The sequence below is a fragment of the Chinchilla lanigera genome, unplaced genomic scaffold (assembly GCF_000276665.1).
Source record: "Chinchilla lanigera isolate Chin_1 unplaced genomic scaffold, ChiLan1.0 scaffold00005, whole genome shotgun sequence".
In the NCBI taxonomy this organism is placed as follows: domain Eukaryota; kingdom Metazoa; phylum Chordata; class Mammalia; order Rodentia; family Chinchillidae; genus Chinchilla; species Chinchilla lanigera.
The window spans coordinates 36966103-36986408 of NW_004955406.1; the positions used below are offsets into that span (position 1 = coordinate 36966103).

The 20306-nt window shown below is 35.2% G+C and overlaps 1 protein-coding gene across 3 annotated transcripts in view; it reads left to right on the forward strand.

The window, feature by feature from the left end:
• Nucleotides 1-20306, forward strand: part of Camsap2 (calmodulin regulated spectrin-associated protein family, member 2) — a 97412-nt gene that overhangs the window by 7766 nt on the left and 69340 nt on the right. For all 3 annotated transcript variants that reach the window (XM_005375145.2, XM_005375146.2, XM_005375147.2), the window contains exon 2: nucleotides 6693-6952. In XM_005375145.2, coding sequence (XP_005375202.1) covers nucleotides 6693-6952 — 260 coding nt within the window. The remainder of the gene's footprint in view (nucleotides 1-6692; nucleotides 6953-20306) is intronic.

Here is a 20306-nt window from a genome sequence, read left to right on the forward strand (position 1 = left end):
AAAAAAAAAAAAAAAAAAACCAAAAAAAAAAAGTATATACAGTAACAGTAAACTTTCGTGTATTCATCATCCAGCCCTCAGAGTCATCAGTTTGAGGGCAGTCTTAGGTCATCTGTAAACATCTCCCATTCCTGCCAGTTATTTGAAGTGAATCCCAAACATTGTAACTTTATATTCATAAAATATATCAGCACATATATCTCCAAAAGTTAAAGACTACATTTTAAAATATAACCGTGGCATTGCCATGATCACAGCACTGTTACATTATATCACTCCATAGCATAAGTGTTAACATTTCTGATTCTGTTAGGATCTGTATAGGGTCATATTTTGTATAGGGTTGGTATGTCTCTCTAAGTCATTTTTTTTAATATATAGTCTCCCCCCTCTATCTCATTTTATCTTTGCAGTTTGTTAGAGAAAGCAGAGTATTTGTCTTACAAAACTTGTCATAGCTGGGGATATAGCTCAGTGGCGTAGGCACCTGCCTGGCAAGCGTAAGGTACTGAGTTCGATTTCCGGTACAAAAAAACAAAGAACTTGTCATAGTTCAAATCATGGTATTGTTTAACAAGTTTCTCTTCTCTGTTTCTTATAATTGATAGTTATATCTAGAGAATTGATTGCACTCAGTTTGGGGGTTTTTTGTTTGTTTTTGTGTAATTTATAGATAGTTTGTACTCCTGTAGGAAGCATTTAATGTTTGGTTATCTTTCTGTCATGCTTTGTTCATTTGTAAGTGGGAACAGTCCTTTAGAAAGTAACTTGCCTGTATTATTTAGTTGCCATGAGTGCTGTGTGGGAAATTACCATGAGGCCGTGGCAACCTCCAAGCATGTACCAGGCAAACTATCCTAGAGATCATGGGACAGAACGCTTGCTGAAAAACATAGAATACTTAAACCAGTTTAAAATGAGAAGCAAGAGGAAAGAGATAGAATGAGTTCAAACACCTAGAATAACCTGGAAGCAGGAGGGATGGGTCACATTCCACATCCTGTGCTACAGTGTTTATATATGCGTGTCTTTCTGCCACATTAACCTTTCCTGCTAATGATGTGATCATCAAGACCAGTGTTGAAATTACAACAGGGAAGCCCAGAGAGACACATACTTGCTCTATCAGAGAGACACAGGGGCAAGCGTATCTGCCACAGCTGTAGCTTGCAGGTAAGCTTGATGAATAGCTATGGGTTTTTATTCCCAGGCAGAAGGCACGTAGGCCAAACTGAGCACCATCAGTGGATGGTTGAATTAAGACCTAATGAGTATAAGTGTTCATTGGATCTTTGTTGAGTCTTGTGTATATTTACTATATCATAAATATTTAGTACTTTATATATTTGTGTATCATGAATATTCAGTACCTTGTTGCCTCATGAACATTAAGGCATTTTTCTGGGTTTTCAAAATCTCCTTAATATACATAAGCTACTGCTTATCTGAACACATGGTATCAATTCTGTGCTTAATACATTTTACGCTTATTAGCTACCTATCTGTACTTAAAATATCTTAAAACATCTCATTTATGTTTTATAAACTACAAACTTTTTCATGTTTAAGAGAATTGAATATTCTTAAAAGTAAACATACAGGCAGGATAAATGCTGTATTCTTTCCTTTTATTGAGGGAAATTGGACTAAACTGACTGGATTGTTGACCCCTGAGAGTCTGAAAGGGTGTAAAGAGTAGGAAGAAAGACCACTTCAAACATCAGTATGCAAAAGGCTCTGTAACAGAAGTGTCTAAGAACTGAATATAATTGGCAGAGGAAGGATTTTAATTCTTAGAGAAGCAAGAAGTCACTGAAAACCCTTGGTTATGGGGTTGTTGGTAATGTGTGTTACATGATCAAATTTCCTTATGGGAAATAAGCAAATTTTTACTACAGCAGAAAATGATTTGGAATGGGAACAAGAATGAATGTCAGTGGAAAAAATTAGGAATATATGCAGTAATTGAACAAAAGTGCTGACTGGATTGGAGAGATACGAGTTGAGATCAGGAGGTAGGGATGGCTGTGGACTGAATTGTGTTTTGTGGGGGTTGAGGGAGAGGGACACAGTGGTGATACCTACGTCTCTGGCTAGTGCAACTGATGAGTAGCAGAGTAGTTCATTTACACAGGGAGTTCTGGAAGATGATCAGGTTTGGGGGAAAAGATTGGTTTTAGGCATTGTAAGGTTTTTCAACATAGTTTCAAGCATGTAAGAATTGTACAAAGAACTTTGGAATATCCTTTTCCCAGGTTTATCAACTGTTAACATTTTGTCCCATTTGTTTTATTATTCTCTCTCTTTCCTTCGCTCCCATACAAACACATGTGTACATTTTACATATTACATATATACATACATATAAATGTGTACAAATATAGATATTTTTGAACTATTTGAGAATGTATTAGAGACCTTGTGCTCCTTTACCCCTAAATTATTCATGTCTATCTCCTAAAATGAAAGATAATTCTCCTACATAATTGCAGATAAAAATCAGAAAATCTAACTGTGATTTGTTTTCTAATCAGTAGCCCATATTCAGTTTTGCCAGTTGCTTTAATCTCTATGTTTGCTATTTTATTTCTCATTCCAGGATCCAGTCCAAGATCGTGCCTTATATTCAGTTGTGTTTCCCTAGTGTTCTTTAACTTGGAATAATTTTTCATCCTGTCTTTGTCTTTTCATGACATTAACACTTTTGAAAATAAAGTGCCCTGAGCTACATGCCGAGTTGAGCATCAGGCACCTTTCCTGGGCTTTATCTTAGCTTTTGCCAACCCTCCTTAATCCTGTGTTCCTTCAGGGGCAGACTGGGCCACTTTCTTTTGTGTGTCCCTGTACAGTACTTTGGAGTATTGGACACTCATTCAGCAGATGTCTCCACTTTGGTCTGAATGATTTTAATGATGTTGAAATCCTGGTATGGGTGCTGGGAGTGTCCAAATATGAAGAAAATAAAAGTGTATGGAAACATGCCTCTAGACAAGAGCTGTTGGAGACCTAGAAACTGGAGTTCATCTTCCAAACTGTTGCTGCTCCTGCCTTCTAGTGCCATCTCATCTATGACTCTTCTTTCTTTACCACTTACCTTCTTTTTTTTTTAAATTTTTTTCTCCGGTACCAGGAACCGAACTCACGACCTTGTGCTTGCCAGGCAGGCGCTTTGCCACTGAGCTAAATCCCCAGCCCCTACCACTTACCTTCTTGCCTCTCTTCCTTTTGTTCCTTCCTACTCCCGTTGGTTGGCTCACTACTCTACTTTTCTCATGACACCCACTCCCACCACCCCCATGGCCATCACCTGTCTCACCAGCAGATGCGCCTATCGCCCCTCTGCGCACAGCACCACTTTAATCTTAGGGGGAAAAAGCAAGTTTCTTAACTTGGATGTGTCTCATATTTCTTGATGATTAGATTCAAATTATACAAGACTACCACAGAAGAAATGTGTTCTCAGCAAATCGTATCAAGAGGCACATAATGTTTGTTCCAGTACTGATGATTACTTTGATCACCTGGTTAAAGTAGTATCTGCCATTTTTCCCACTGTAAAATGGCTCTTCCCATTTTTAATTAATAAGTAGTTCATGGGGATATAACTCAGAGTATTCTGTTCATCGAACTTTTATTGCCATTTTAGTATGTGGTAATAATTCTTGCCTGAATTGATGATTTATGTCATACACTTCCCATTTATTAGTTGGAGTTCTACTAGAAGGAAGACTTTCTTTCTTTCTTTCTTTCTTTCTTTCTTTCTTTCTTTCTCTCTTTCTCTCTTTCTCTCTTTCTGGGTGTTCTCATAGGTTTATATTTTATTCCATGAATTAAATAACATATTTTATTCATTTATCAAAGTTTACCGAGTGTTTACCAGGTACCAGGCACTGATTTAGTAAGATAGACATGGTCTACCCATATCATAGTAAGATAGATGTGGTCTTTGCCCTTTGGTCATGTAGAAGGTTATTACTGTATTCCTTTCAGTACATCCTTGTGAACAGTATGTTCAAGTTTGTCTGGTTTTACTATTTTGATAGCCAAAAAAAAAGTTCTTTGATTACAGTACTGAGTTTCTTTTCATGTTATTGATCCTTTTTATGACTTTCAGTTAATTTTAAGTTGAGAATTTGTAGTTTACTTTCAGTTGCGGTTTTTTGAAGTTTATAAGTTTTATGTTAGTTTTAGAAATAATTTTTAGAAGGGCTGGGGATATAGCTCAGCGGCACAAGCTCCTACCTCAGAAGGTCCTAAGTTCGATTTCCGGTAGCAAAAAAAAAAAAAACCAGAAGAAAAATAATTTTTAGATTTGAAAAATAAGGCAATATTTTCACAGTTTAGTGGGGTATTTCTGAAGCGCAGTTCCTACTCTTCTACCCTTGCACTGTTTTAAAGAAATCTGTACCATTTACTAGATGATGGATGCAACTGGTAGCTAAGCCAGCTTTATATAAATTTGCATTGAGCAATACTGTCTACTCCCTCTATCTGTACCTCAGGTGTTTCAGGTGAATATTAATTTCAAAACGTAAAACTAGTTAGGATTTATGACATGATTAAGGTAGGTTATGTGTAAGTCCCAGTATACCAGAAAAACTTGTCTCTTATACTTTATAATTCTAGCAGTGGTATTTCACTCAGCCACTCCATAATTATTAATTTCTTACCTTTTGTACAGGTCAGGAGGAGAGTGAACCTTGCCATTCCTTTTGTGTGTTTATTTTTTGGCACACTGTTTCAGTTCATTTTTTTAAAAAAATGTGACACAATTTCAAGAATTTTAAGTCAGGTACCATTGGTAAAACAGTAAGGCATTTTGAAGGTCTTCTCTTTAGACTTGTTATTAAAATGACCTGTTGTGTAATATTTAACATGGAGTTTTGGATTCTTGGGGGGTTTGAAAAATCTATTTTTATCGTATTCTCGAAACATTCTTTGATTTGCTGTGTATCCTTTCTGTTTTCCTTGCATTGGGGTCATTTTAAAACTTCATATTTATCATTGTAAATTTATGGTATGTCTTAATAAATTGAAAACAGCCCTTGAGCTCTTTCATCTTTTGTCCACCCCCAACCTTGTGATTTTGGCACACCTTATGTGGTCTGTTTAGCTAGATGGTCTAGAACTAGAACTGTACATTTACTGGCTATGTGCCTTGCACAAAATAACTTTTCTTGAGTTGTCAATGAGGATGAAAGGGTTGTTAGGATTAAATGACAGAATTCACATTTAGGACAGTGCCTGACATATAGAAATGCCTTAGTACAAGTGTGTGTTCCTGCTATTTATCTGTATATTATCTGATTTGCCTATTTCACCAAGATGTTATAAAGATCATGTGTGAAAATGAAGATAAAAGTAGTATTAGGTGGCTATATATAGGTATGATAGACAGATTTGTAACAACAACGTCCATTCACTTTTCATTGCATGCACAACTAGTGTTTAGATACTAAGTCATCTATATTAGTAATTTTGATAAATGAAATAAAAATTTACTTTTATACATTTTATAATCATTATCTTAAAATAAGTTCTTTTATGTTTTTTTCTACTACATAACTTCTATGTACTAAAATTTAAATGAATATTAACACTATATTCTGCAGTTTGTACTGCTGAAGCAACTATATTAAATTTAAGGCTAGCTTGCTACTGAGTAATGCAGCTAGGAAGGAAGGAAGCTGTTTTTAATTATTAAACAAGGGTGATATTTTTAGATGTCTTCAAAACCTCAAATCAATATATTCACTCTGAATTTTTTCCTGAGTCCTATAACTCCTGATACTTATGGATACTTCCACTTGGGTATTTTTGCTATCATGTAAATTCAACATGTCTAAAATAGAACCTATGATCTTACTTCTAGAGTGACACTGCCTCTGATTCCCCCTTTTTAACATTAATGTTATCACTGCTTCCCCTATAATCCAGGCTTAATCATACCTGCTTTCCATATTAACCTCTTTCTGTGTTTTATTCCTGGCTACATTTTGTTTGTCATTAGCAGTCTCATGTGTCCTTTTCTTCCTATTTTCACTACTGCCTTCAAACATCATTTCCTTGTCCTTATAAAATAATCTTCTATCTCTGATTTTTTATATCCCTCAGTGTTGAATACCAGATTTTAGACAATGGCTCTTTCCTATCTCCCTGTCAATAACTTCAGTAGGCTAAGCAAAGAGAGAGACCAGGAGTCTTGAGACAAAGTAACAATAATAATTTAGGCAGTCTCTGTTCTATGTTTTGGTACCTGTAAAACTTTGGGCAAAGGATTTTATCCTTGGTTGGCAAGACCTAAGAGTATCCTGAAGTACCTGTTAGTACATGTCTTTATTGATTGTTTACATATGTGGTTATTCACTGAAGTTAGTTTTTAGGGTTCTTACAGTTTGTTCTGTACTTTTGACTCTACCTGTAGAAATACTTGCTGAGAGCCACTAGACTCAACTTTTCTACTTGGTTTGCTCTATAGACTCTTTTTAGACTATACTATGAAGAGTGTCTTCTTTAGAGAAACTTGTATCTTCTTTCATTCTATGTTATATGTTAAGATCCAAAAATCTTTGCAGTTAAAAGGATATTATTTTTAGGGTGAATCTTAAGTTCTTGGATATGAATAATACTTACTAAATAATTATGTTTCTTTTATAAAAATCTCATAATAGAATTATTTATTCCCTTTATAGAAAATGTGCCAGAAGAACTTCGAGAACCATTTTACACTGATCAGTATGACCAGGAACACATCAAACCTCCCGTCGTTAATTTGCTTCTATCGGCAGAACTGTACTGTCGAGCTGGGAGCCTCATTCTCAAAAGTGATGCCGCCAAACCCCTTTTGGGCCATGATGCTGTCATCCAGGCTTTAGCACAGAAAGGTCTTTATGTCACTGACCAGGAGAAATTGGTAACTGAACGAGATCTCCACAAGAAACCCATACAGATGGTGAGTCCTTCTATACCTGCGATTTTTTTTTTTAAGCTTGAAAGTGCTTACTGTTGAGTGTGAATTATACTATAAAACAGAAGACAATGTGTTTAGAAATTTAATCTCTGTCTAGGATTTAAAAAAACATCTTTTTCTTGTAAAACTTATGTCTAAATGAAGGAAAATTTTAACGAACTATTTTGGAATGCTTGGTGCCATTTAATATCTGAAAAAAAAATTACATTATTTCTAACTTTTAACATAATTTTTACTTAATTTAAAACTCTTTTCCATCAGAGAGATTAACTAAAAGAAGTGGAAAATGCATTTTTGACATTTTTTTCACTAGTCAAGAGTTGATATATGTAAGTGTTCATTATACGCTTGAATAACCTTGTGGTAAACTTCAACATATCAGATATTTTAGTTTATTTAATAACCATTAGGTTTTTCTTAAGGAAACACACAGAGAAATGGCAAAACTGCTCTGGGACAAGCAAGCAGGATTTCTCTTGTGAATAGTCTCTGGAAATATAAATCCAAATGTTTAAGTTTATTTTATGCTGTTTTAGTCCATTGTACTGCTTTAGCTTAAGTTCCACAAAATGCTGATAGCAAGAATACTATTAGAAAAGTGGCTGTGCACATTGAATTAAATCACACTGCCTTATGTGAGAGTAGTAATCTTGCTGGGGAGAAGGACAGTGGCATATGTAGAAGATTGTATTATGAAATCTAAGAAGGTCATACGAAAATTAGTTTATCAAATCTACTACCAAATAAGGTTGTGACCTAATTTGCTTTCTGCCTGTTTTCTTTTCTTTTACAACCCTGGAATAGAGAGTAATATCTTAAGAATAATACAATTAATGGCATTTTGTTTATAGATTTGCAGTAGAATTGCTAAGGATAACTGAGAATATGAATGTCTTATCAGATCCAAAAAGTTCCAGCTTTCATTGACAGCTCTAAATTTGCCTATGGTTAGCTTCTAACTTTTGTACATGTGCTTTGGGTACATATTAAATATGTAAATAGTTTGCCAACATCAGGGCAAGCACAATTCAGTTTAAGTATCCTATCAGTATGTCACATTTGCTCTTCCAGAATCACTCTACTAGTTGGATGATTCCACCAATTACTTCCACTTCCATTGTTTCCAGGCCAAGTGGGTAGTTACAAAACACATTGATGAGTTTGTGAATCTGTGCTTGGTAGTTGCTCTTTCAGATACAGATAGATATGCATTAGATGACCTAGTTATCCTTAAAGTAGGTTATCTATTTTAGATCCTCTTTAATAAGAGTGAAACAAACTTAACACCATTTCTACATTTTTTTTCTAGTGCAGTATGTGTGTATGAAGATAGAATATGAAGATACTTGCAGAATTAATTTTAAAATAATGGGGATGATAGACTGCTAAGTGCATTCATTACTAGTATTTCTTTCACACTGTATTGATCCTGCTGATAACTTTCACTGTTTTTAAAGAATATAATTTGAACAATACAGATTTCCTTCATTTTTCTAGTTTTGTGTTCTGTTTTGGTTTTTAAGAACTTGACAACTTAATTCTTGTTTTTTTAGTTGTTTTGTTTTGAAGACAGGGTCTCATATATGTAATTCGGGCTAGCCTGGACTCACTATGAGCTCATAGAAATCCTCCTGCCTCAGCCAAGTGCTGAGATTACAGGTGTGTGCCACCATGCCTGGCAACAACTTAATTCTCGACTACATCATCTTAACCCTTTGCAGAGTCGTAGTTACAGATTGTAACTTAATTACTGTTTTGTTTCTTTATCTTCCTTTTTGGGAAATAACATGAAAAATAGAGTTTCTAATTGTACTAAATATATAGATCTTCTTCTTCCTCTACCATGTTTCACCTCTAAATTATCTTAGTAGTTGTGACATGTTTTATTTTTGTAAGCTGCCTCACAGCCTTTTGGGGAAAAAATGTGTGATGGTAGTAAATGTGTTATCCTGATTTTTTAAATAAATAATGTTAACACTAATACTTTCTGATTAAAGTTTCAGATAGTAGAAACCTCCCAGTGAGACCATGTAAGGACAGTAGTTTTTAGCCTGTAATCCCAGCTACTTGGGAGGCTGAGTCAGGAGAATCTCTAGTTCCAGGCCAGTCTGAGTAATTAGGTTATTAATTGTTTCAAGTTAAAATTAGAAGAACTAAGGATGTAGCTTAGTGGTAGAGTGCTTACCTAGCATGCACAAGGTCCTGGATTCAGTAGCTACTACCTCAAACAAAAGTGACAGTAGTTTTTAGATGAATGTACACCAAACTATTAACTTTGGTTTCTTCTGGGAAATAATTATAGAATTTTAACACTTTAGGGTGAGAAATTGAAGTTCAAACAGAAGTGAAGTGATTATTGTCTAAAGTGCCTTATATGTATACTAATTATTTCTGTTACATTTTTAAAGGGAAGTGAGCATCCTGATGTTATCCTTTAAGCAAACATAGGAAATCAGATCAAATATTGAAGTCTCTAGATGGTTGAATTCAAGGATCCCACAAATGGGTACCTGAACCTTTAAAATACCTTTTCTGTAGTTCGTTGTAGTAATCAGCCTTTGAAAACAAAAGATCTATGACTAGGGGATGTTTGACTTAATAGGTTTTATTAATTTTGGGATGGAGATGGAAAGGAATTCTTTTTTAAATGAGATGTTATATTGTAGAATATATACTTACGTTACTGTTAAAGATAAATTTTGAGAATTTAGCTTATAAAATGATGTGGTAATTTATTGTGAGAGAGAACTATAGCCTTGACAATGTCTTCCTTATTTATAATACTGGAAAAGTATTTCAGATGCTTTTTTTTTTTTTTGTCTTTTTGAGACAGGGTCTCTCTATGCAGTTCAGGCTGCCCTTGAGCTCACTTTGTAGCCCAGGTTGGTCTCGAACTCACAACGATCCTCCTGCCTCAGCCTCCCAGGTGCTGGGATTACAGGCGTGCACTACCACACCCAGCTTTAGACTCTTTTAAAGCTGATTAATAATTATAACTTTTATAATTTTCTTTCATTGTACAAGCATTATCTGTAAGATTCCTAGGAGGATTTGTAATTGTGATCTGCCTAATGAGTATTACAAATATATTAGTAAAGAGCAAATTTCAGTGATACACAATCATCTCTTGGTATCTGAGTTCTGTATCAGTAGATCAGCAAATCAAAGATATTCAGGGAAGAAAAATTGTGTCTGTACTGAACATGTATAGACTTTTTTGTTCTTAATCCCTAAAGAGTAGTGTGACACCTATTTATATAGCATTTACACTGTATCAAGTATTGTAAACAATGTAGAGATGATTTAAAGTAGGGAGGGTATAAAGATTGTATATAAATAATACACCATATTATATAAGGGATTTGAACGTCCACAGATTTTAATGTCCATGTAGTTTTTGAGAAGTATCCATGAGAAGTTTTTGAGGAATCCCTGAGGATACTAAGAAAGAACTATACAGTTACAATGTTAAAAAATACATAGTTCTGACAACTGATACGAATATATCTTTGAATTAACATTAAATATATGACTGAGTACGAGGAACATACATCTAATCAGAGGAAGAACTGTGTCCATTGAAATCATAGATGAACATTGTTCAAACAAAAGTATGATCCAGACAAATTCATGTCACAAAAATTGTGTTTGAGCTGAATGTGTGTAGGCTTTTTTGTTCTTAGTCCCTAAACAATAGTGTGACAATTACTTATATAGCATTTACACTGTTTCAGGTATTGTAAGTAACCTAGAGATTTACTGGTATCCAGAGTGACATAAAAAATGGAGAGTTGGAGCAAATGGAATCAAATGCTAAAGAAGATAGCTTAAGAGTACAGAGGTTTTGATCTTTCTTTCAGAGCAAAATGAAGTTTCATGGGAATTGCATCAATGTTACCAAGTTAGGATGGAGAGTTTTATCAGTCATGAAATTTCAAATTATAGAATTTTATAGCCAGAAGAGTCTTTAGAAATCAGAAATCTGCCACGTGTCGTGGCTCACAGCTGTAATCTCAGCACTAGGGAGGCTGAGGCAGGAGGATTGTTGCAAGTTCGAGACCAGCCTGGGCTACAAAGTGAGCTCAAGGGCAGCCTGAACTGCATAGCAAAACCCTGTCTAAAAAAAAAGAAAAAAATAGAGATCAGAAATCAGTGCATATAAAATTTTCTGAGAGTCACCTGGGGACCTTTTAATACAATTTTGAGGCCCTTTTATGAGAACTGCTAAATTAAAGTCTTTAGAGGAAAGGTATGATATTTTTGTTAACGTGTGATTTTTATGATCTAGAGTACATGGGAAATACTGATCTAATCCAGGCTAATTTTTTATGTAAGTGATACTCAGCTAAGGTTTAGAAATGTGAAATGATGTGCCTTGGGTAGCACTGTTGGTTAGTAGCAGAACTAGAATTAGAACCTGAATGAGCTAGACTTGTGACTTTCTAATTTACATTGCTGTAATCAGAAGCTATTTGCACACTTATTTGAAATCACATCTACCCTGTTATTATCTGAATTGTAGGCAGTGCCTTGGATTAAAGTCTTCATTGCAGATTAACTTTCCAACCATATTTGCATATATAAGAAATAAGAATTGACATTTATAAAACTAAATAAAGTATATATGTACATCTATATAGTATATGTAATATGAAATAATGGGAATGATTTTATATGTGACTTGTAAAATAAAGTTTATTTGATCAAATCTTGTTTTGGAACCAACATTTTTATATAAGCCAAAAATTAAATCTAAAGTCTTTTCTTTTAATGAATACCAAAAGAGAAGGGATAATCTGTTTACTTAATGGAATTTGGAGTGGGCTGAACTGTCACTAGATAAGTAAGTCATAAAATGTTCTTTCGTGAATTGTTAGTAATGTTAAAATGGATGTTTTTAGATATTCAGAAAATACAAGCTAAAAAGCTGTTGCACATCTGTGTTACTACCATTACACTCCTTTCTTATACTGTAATGGGAATGCCAGTGAAGCTGTCATTAAAACATAGAAAGCTGCTCCCTTCAGCAAGACATGTACTAAAATGGGAATGATACAGAAAGATGGTGAGCATTTCTTTACCTTTAAAAAAGGGTATTTCTATATGTAAAGAAGTGCTACTTTATCATATTTTATGTTCTGTGCACCTAGGGTGACCACCGTCAGCTATGTCCACTGACGTGATAATGATCTTAAAAATCTACTGAGGAAGAAGACTGGGGAAAAAATCAAATTAAATAAGGACTCTAAATTTCAGTTTAAGCAGTAGACATTGGGAACCTTGAGGTGGGTGTGACGGTCTCTGGTAGGTCTTGAGGAAGGCACTATGGGACAGAATGATTAATGGGGTTCCAATAGGTAAGAAAAGGAACGAGGTGAGACTGGTAACTGGAGTGAAGGAATTAGTGACCCAAGTTTGAACTGTGAAAATATGTATTACAATTAAAGTGTTGACTACATGGAAAAGGATAAGTATGACTTGAGGCCAGAAAATAGTTTGAGGTTAGATTATAAAGAGACTGTGAGTTAAAACTAAGGATTTTAAACTTTTTTGTGGATTACTAGATCATGGAATAAGTTGTCACATTATTCTATGTATTCACTTTCTTTTATGTTACTGTTGTTGGGTTTTTTCTCCTGTTTGTATTAAACAAAATTTTACAAAACACTTTGAAACATTTTGTGAATGGCTTTACTATCAGCTTTACTATCAGTGTAAATTACCATCTTATTAATTCTTAGGTCTTTATGATTTACATATATCTATTTATTTGTTTATTTATCAGTTTGTTTGTAGCTTTTTTTATTTAGTTTACTATGTGCCAGCAGTGTGCTTACTTCATACATTCTCTAATCTCATTCCTATAATAACTCTAAAAGGAAGGTATTTCTCTCATATAATTTCATTCCTATAATAACTCTAGGAGGAAGGTACTGTCCCTCTTCTGTTGAAAAAAACTAAAGCTCTGAGAATATAACTAAGGCCAAAGAATAAGTACCGTAAGTAATGAAGGCAGGATTCTGACCATCTCTGCTTTTACTATAAATCTTATATTCTTAACCATTAAATTCTACTATTGTCCTATTTGGTTTTTTGTTTTTGTTTTTTTGTCTTTCCTTAATCATGAATGAGGGGAAGTTGTAAGCTAGAAGGAAGTGGAAATGATGCACTACCTGGAAATTTGCCTGGTTGAGGTTTTTTGTTTTTTTTTTTAACTTAGCAATTTGCTCAGGTTTCACTCCCTTTTCCCTATTTTAAAGATGTGTTAATTTCATGTACTGTGGAAGTAACTGTAGAAGTGAAATAAAATGATTATCCAAGAGGATGAGCCAAGTTGAGAAAGTCTAGGTGGACATGAGTTTCATATTGAAGAATGTGCAAGGTAGTCCTCTTTACCATCTGGCAGATCTTTGCTAGATACGCAAAAGACATTGAGAACAGAGAAGCTGAGCTCAGGAAGGCTGTGTGATCTCCCTTCCTTTTTTCCGTCCTCTTTCTCTCTTTTTTCCTTCTAACATGTTAGTCCCATTAAGCAGCTATTCTTACAGATTTCCATGGTACCACCATCTGTTGGATGGGACCCAGTGTAACTTACTGATTAAAGGCTTTACAAAATTTTTCCCTGTTTAAGGTTAAAAATTCCACTTTAGAGAAAATGGATTATGTAAGTGTAGTGTTACAATAGAAGGTGAGAAGACATTGATTTCTTGTCACCTTGGTATAAGAATACCTTTCAAATACATGAGCAGAACTTAATTTTGAAGTTACTTTAAATTCTCAAAACTGTTATTAGTTTTCTTTACACATAACACTAGAACTCAGTTTTTTGTTTTCTGCTCATCATTTACCTAATTTGAGTTTCATTATTTTGAAGTAACATAGCACATACATCTCTGTTGCAGATTAACATTAGCTTTTGATATTTTACAACCATGTTAGAATCGCTGCTTATGTTTAATCCTTTCTTTGGAACTCTTAAATTTACTTTCAACTAGAAGTAACTTGATGAATGAGGCTTATTTTCTCAGATGATCTCACAAACCCTTTTATATTTAAAGAAATACCTTCTTTTTAGAGTTATTATAGGAATGAGATTAGAGAACCCTTTTATATTTATATTTGAAGAGCTTTTGCAATATATTTTGTCAACCATCATTAAAGAGTTCATGTCTCTGGTTTCCAGTGGAAGTTACAGAGAGCTAATCAAATTTTAATGCATATATTTTAAGATTTTAGAGGCATCAAACTCAATCCTACTCTTCAGCCAAGTCTTGAAGGATTAAAGGAATTTAGTAGGTAGGAAGGTAAAAGCTGTGCTGTGAGGCATTGTATATGAGAGTATAAAGTAAGACTGATGGGAATGTGTGAGCATGACACACTTGGGGAAGAGGAAGAGGTTAAGTTGTGGCTTTTGCACTAGGCACATACTGGGAGATGATGAGCAACGAGATTACATAGGACCTGAATGACCATTTATGTTATGGCAAATCTATATGTTATCCTGGAAATGTTAGGGAATTATGTATGACAAGGTTTAAACCCTACACAAAGCTGTCATCAAAGTCGTATTTCATAAAATCACTCTGATAGTCTTGTGGAAGAGATTGCTCAGGAGGCTGATGTACTAGCCAGGAGCCTGGACTAAGATAGAGGCTAGGGCGGGTAGGAGAGCCATATTTAGAGTAGGTAGAATTAAGATAATTTTTTTGACTCATCAGAGTTGGGAGACACAGATGCTTGTAGAAAAAAATCCCTCTTGGGTCATTTATCACTAAATGGGCCCATTAGAGCTCACACTGGACTGAAGCCATATAAGTACTTGGGATTTGAAGAAAAGCTGCACTAAATGTAATGAAGATGGAAGAACTTATGGTGATTTCCAGTCCTTTCAGAAGCATGCAAGGATTATAGCTGGAGAAAAACTTTATCAATATGAGTAATGTGGGAAAACCTACTCTGATTTTAGTGAAACAACTCACCCTGGAGAGAAGACCATTGTATGTAAGAAAAGTATGAAATCCACGAAAGAAATTACTAGGGAGAATCCATATGTAAGCAGTGTGGGAAAGCTTTAAGCACGCACAGTTTTTGTCGAGAGCATGAAGAAACTCACACTGGGGAGAAACCGTGTGTAAAAAGAATGTGGGAAAGCATTTACTACATGTAAATATTGTCAAAGACATGCAAGAAGTCACACTAATGAGCAACCCTATGTATGTAAGTAGTGTGGGAAGGCATTCTGAAGACAGTCAATATCAAATATATGAAAGAAGTCACACTGGGGAGAAACCCTATATATGCAAGCAGTGTAGGAAAACCTTCAGGAGATACAGTCATTGTCAGTGACAAATGAAAACACATTGGGGATAAACCATATGTATGTAAGCAATGTGGGAAAGCCTTCACTATACACAGTTATTGTCAAATACATGAATTCACCCTGGGGAGAAACCTTATGTATGTAAGTGATCTGGGAAAGCCTTCAGGAGACACAGTTATTGTCAAAGACATGAAATCACACTGGGGAGAAACTCATTGTATGTAAGCAATGTGGGAAAAAAACATTCAGGTCACATGCTTATTGTCGAAAACATGAAAAAGCTCATAGTAGGGAGAAACCCTATGTATGTAAGCAGTGAGGGAAAGGCTTTGTTACTAAATCCTCATTTTGTAAACATAAAATAACTCACACTGAGGGGTAACCCTGTATATGTAAGCAATGTGGGGAAACATTCAGCAGACACAGTGTCAAATACATGAAGGAAGTCACACTGAAGGAAACCCTATATATGTATGCCCATTTTGACAATTCCTATGACCATTTTTCATGTAATGGAGAACAGTGCAAATAAGTAATATGAAAAGTTTGATGTCAATTATTTTCTCATAAATTTTCTAGAAAATACACTCCCATGTGGAAATATCTTAGGTATAAATATAATGTGTTTTTCAGTAAATCGCTTGTAAATCTCTGGATTATGAACCTGTAGTGTTTAATAAAAAAAACTGACATGATTTTAAAAAACTCTTTACCTAAGTCACAAAGATTTGCTCCTATGTTTTCTTACAGAAATTTTATAGTTTTATAAAGGTTTGTGATCCATTTGACTTAATTTTTATAAAGAGTAAAGAATTGGCTCAATGTTTGTTGTTTTGTATGTGAATATGTTGTTTCAGCATTTTTTGTTGACAAAAGGATATCTTTTCTCCATTAAGTTATTTTACATTTTTGTAAAAAAAAAAAAAAAAAGAATCAGTTACAGACTGTGTTCCTGTGGTTCTATTTCTGGACTCTTCTGTTTCATTGATGTTTGTGGCTATGCTGAAATTTGATTGAGATTATGTTGAGCCTGTATACCAGTTAGAATTGATTTAGTATTATATCTTTCTACTTATTTAGGTCTTCTTTGATTTCATAAGCCAATGTTTTCTTGTTTTCTAGTTTTTGGTATACTGTAAACTTAGATTTATACATCATAAATAGTTCTCTTTTTGCTGCTATTAAAAAAAAAAAAAGAACTGTGTGCTACTTTAATAGAAGTGGCTAGGGGTAACTCTACACAGAAGAATATATTTGAGCAGAGATCTGCAATATAAGGAACCAGTTAGAAAAAGATAGGAGGAGGAACATTGCTGACAGGGGGACTGACTACAAAGGCCCAGAGTTAATAGGTAATCTACAAAATAAAATTCATTTGTAGATAATAAAAGTTCTAAGAATTTCTTTTCCTGGAGGGAGCATTTTCAGGAATTTGTAGTTTTACAGCTACATTTATTTACCCTATAATTTGTATGATAGGAAGTACTTGATTCCTTCAGTAATTACTTGTTGAAAATGACTGTGGGCCTAGACCAGTGTTGGCAAACCTATGGCATGCATATTACTGTATTTTTTTAAGACAAAAGATGTTAGTATATGAGTTGGTGTTTTTTTTCCTAAACTAAAACCTCAGTATTCAGGGTTAATTAGTGTTGGCACTTTGCAATGAATAAGTGGGGTTTTTTTAGTATGTTTTGGGTTTTTTTTTTTGGTCTTTTTGAGACAGGGTCTCGCTATACAGTTCAGGCTGGCCCTGGGCTTACTTTGTAGCCCAGGCTGGTCTCAAACATACAATGATCCACCTGCCTCAGTCCCCTGAGTGCTGGGATTACAGGTGTGTGCCACCACGCCTGGCAATAAGTGGGTTTTGGGTTACAGTTTGATACTCAGTCTCTTAAAAGAGTCACCATCACTGGCCTAGACAATGGGATATAGTAATGGGAAGATGGACTAACACCTTTCATGAAACTACAATTTTAGGAGTAAAGATGACTAGTAAACAAACAAATGACAATTTTAGAAAATTGTAAATTCTATGAAGAAAATAAATCAGGAAGGGGCTATAAGGACTGAAACATGTTATTTTTATGGGAGATGGTGAAGAAAGTCTTGTCTGAAGAGTTGACATTTGAACTGAAACCTAAATACCGAGTAACCAGGATGTGATGATACGGGAAAGAACATTATATGCAAAAGAAACAGCAGGCTTAGTTACCTGATGTATGAGTTAGTTCATACGTTTCAGGATCTACAAGAAAGCCACTGAGATTTTTAGTGAATGGTTCTGGTGGAGAGAGTGATGTGCAATCTGGTTAGAAGAAAAGTAGAACCTTTTAAGCCATGATACGTCCACATGTTATGGGTGACTAGGAGGTTATTGGAGGATTTTAAGGAGGTTAATAATTGGATCTAATTGTTTAGAAAAGTGCTGTTAGAGAATGGATATAGGAGTAGTGTGAAGTATCTGAGAAACAGGGAATTGTATTTTGGGCATGTTAAGTTTGTAATGCATTCTACATATCAAGTAAGTAGTTAGATGTGTGAGTTTGAAGTTTAAAAGTCCTGAATAGAGTTAAAATTGGGAGTCATCAGCCCATGAGACTGAAAAAAGCACTTAGAAAGAGAATGTAATCAGAAATTTCCATTATAATTTGAGCGTAATAGGAACGTTTCTTTTTTGTAAATCTCAGTATTTTAATGTATTAATATTGTAATAAACCAAAATAATTTGGAAAACACTAGAGAACAGCTATCTCGTTCTTTTCTTTGTTTGTTTGTTTGTTTTTCTTTTTTTGGTTTTTTTCCAGTACCAGGAATTGAACTCATGACCTTGTGCTTGCCAGGCAGGCTCTGTGCCACTGAGCTAAATCCCCAGCCCCAGCTATGTCGTTTTACTGAGAGTATTATACCAATATGAAATCATTGCTCCTTGTATAGTGAATAGGGGGTCAACACAATTAATAAGCTAGATAAGCTTATTAATAAAGTTCTTTTATCAAAAAGTTCTGCCAAACTTATTCTCCTGAGAAGAATTTCTTGTTACAGGTGTTGAAAATGTGTAGGTTTAGGTGCTATTATGGTGTTTACTCAGAGCTCAGAAACATTTTCATTGTTCTTTGACCCACCCTTCAGATTGCTTTGTAGAGAATTACTTGAGAATTTTGCACAGAAAGAAAACATGTATTACCTCAAGTTTAATTCCTCCACCCCATGTAGAAATCTAGTAAATTAAGCAGAAGAAAGTAAAAAGGCTCCTTTTATCCTCACCTAGATTGGCCGAGAATCAGTGGTTATAAGATGTGCTTTATTTCCTGTAACAATGAAATGTGTTACTTATTATTCCAGTAGGATCAGTAACCATCCTGCCTGTTTCAGAGGCAGAAGAATCAGAGGATGAGAGAGACAGAAGCCTGTGCAGGAGTACATGCAGGGATGGCAAGAGAAAGAGAAGTTGTCACTGGTGGAAGACTGGGGAAAAGTCGGGTGAATAAAGGAGGCAGGAGAGACAATGAAAATTGAAAATGGTACCACAGTTTGAATCTGAAAAGTCCCCCAAAGACCCGTATGTTAAAGAGTTGGTCCTCAGCCTGTGGTTAGGAGATAGTGCACCATTTGGGAGGTGAGGCCTCATGGGAAATTTGAGGTTGCCCTAATACACTGGGACTTGCCCTCAAGGGACATTGTGGGATTTTGTTCTCTTTCTCACTTCCTAGCCATGAGATGAGCAGCTTTGATCTGCTGCACACTCTCTGCAGTGATGTACTATGCTGCCACCAGCCCAAAAGTAACAGGGCTAATAGATCATGGACTGGAACCTCCAAAATTGTGGGCCAAGTTAACCTTTTTCTTTTTATAAATGGATTATCTCAGGTGTTTTTTATAGTAACAAAAAACTAACACAGTGGGGGAAAGGAAGGTGCTGTGCTGAGTCCCCTGAGAGCTTTTTTACATGATGTAAGGAATGACAAGGCAGAGACCACTGATAGGCTTTTGTGACAGCAACAAGGCATATGGTTTAATACCTGACAGACAGAGGGCGATAAGGCCGTCCGTAGGGAACAAAGAGAAGTGGGCTTTTTTATTGAGATTGAAAGAAGCCAAGGGACATTAGATAGGAAGATGTAAAAAAAAAATCAGTGGACAAAGTTCTGTGGCTGTCTTGCATCACAGTGGGCAAAGTAACTTTTGGGTGTCTCCAGATGTCCAGGGACTTGCAAGATTCCTTGCCCTATCTTATCTGTTTTACGACATTCTTTGTTTGCTAAGGACATCCACATTATTGAATTGAGTCTCTGCTGAGAACAGTGCCTCTGCTGTAGGGTAGGATGCTGGGAGAGTCATGTGCACTTTGAACCTTACGTATACCAATCACAAGAGAAAAGGAGAGAAGGATAATGTGCCTTTCCACCTGAGGGAGCAAGTCCTGGGCTCATGAACACTACAGCCACATAGACAGGGGTGAAGAAGTGGCCATGACTTGGTGCAGTTCTGCAGTCTATTTGAATGTGCCGTCCTTACACAACATGGGGCCTACTCTGAGGTTTGGAATCTATTTCTTACCAATATTCTCTTTCCTGGATATCTAGAAAAGGGGCAGATGGACTGCTTAGAATGAAGCATTTCCTTCCTCTTGAGCCAGATTTATGATTTAAAAGGATCAGGAGATTTTGTTTTATCTATATGATAGAGCTCCTTCAGAAAAACACTTAATATTAATAGAAGGACTATGGTAGAACGTCTTGTGTAATGACCTGAAAAGAAATAGAGTATTGTATTTATCTTTCTAACGGTCTTTCTTTCTGATGAGTGAAGAGAGAACAAAGGTACTTATACAGTAAAAAGTACTAAACTAAGAATTAGATTTTGAAAGAGAAAGAAGCCATTCCAAATTACTACAGAGAATGGTGCAGATTCTTTTGGGGGTTTTTTTCCCTACATATTTGAATAGAATGTAATTATTTATGAAATACACATTGATTGAGCTTTGACTGTTAGGTGTTCTGGAGGAGTTTCTCA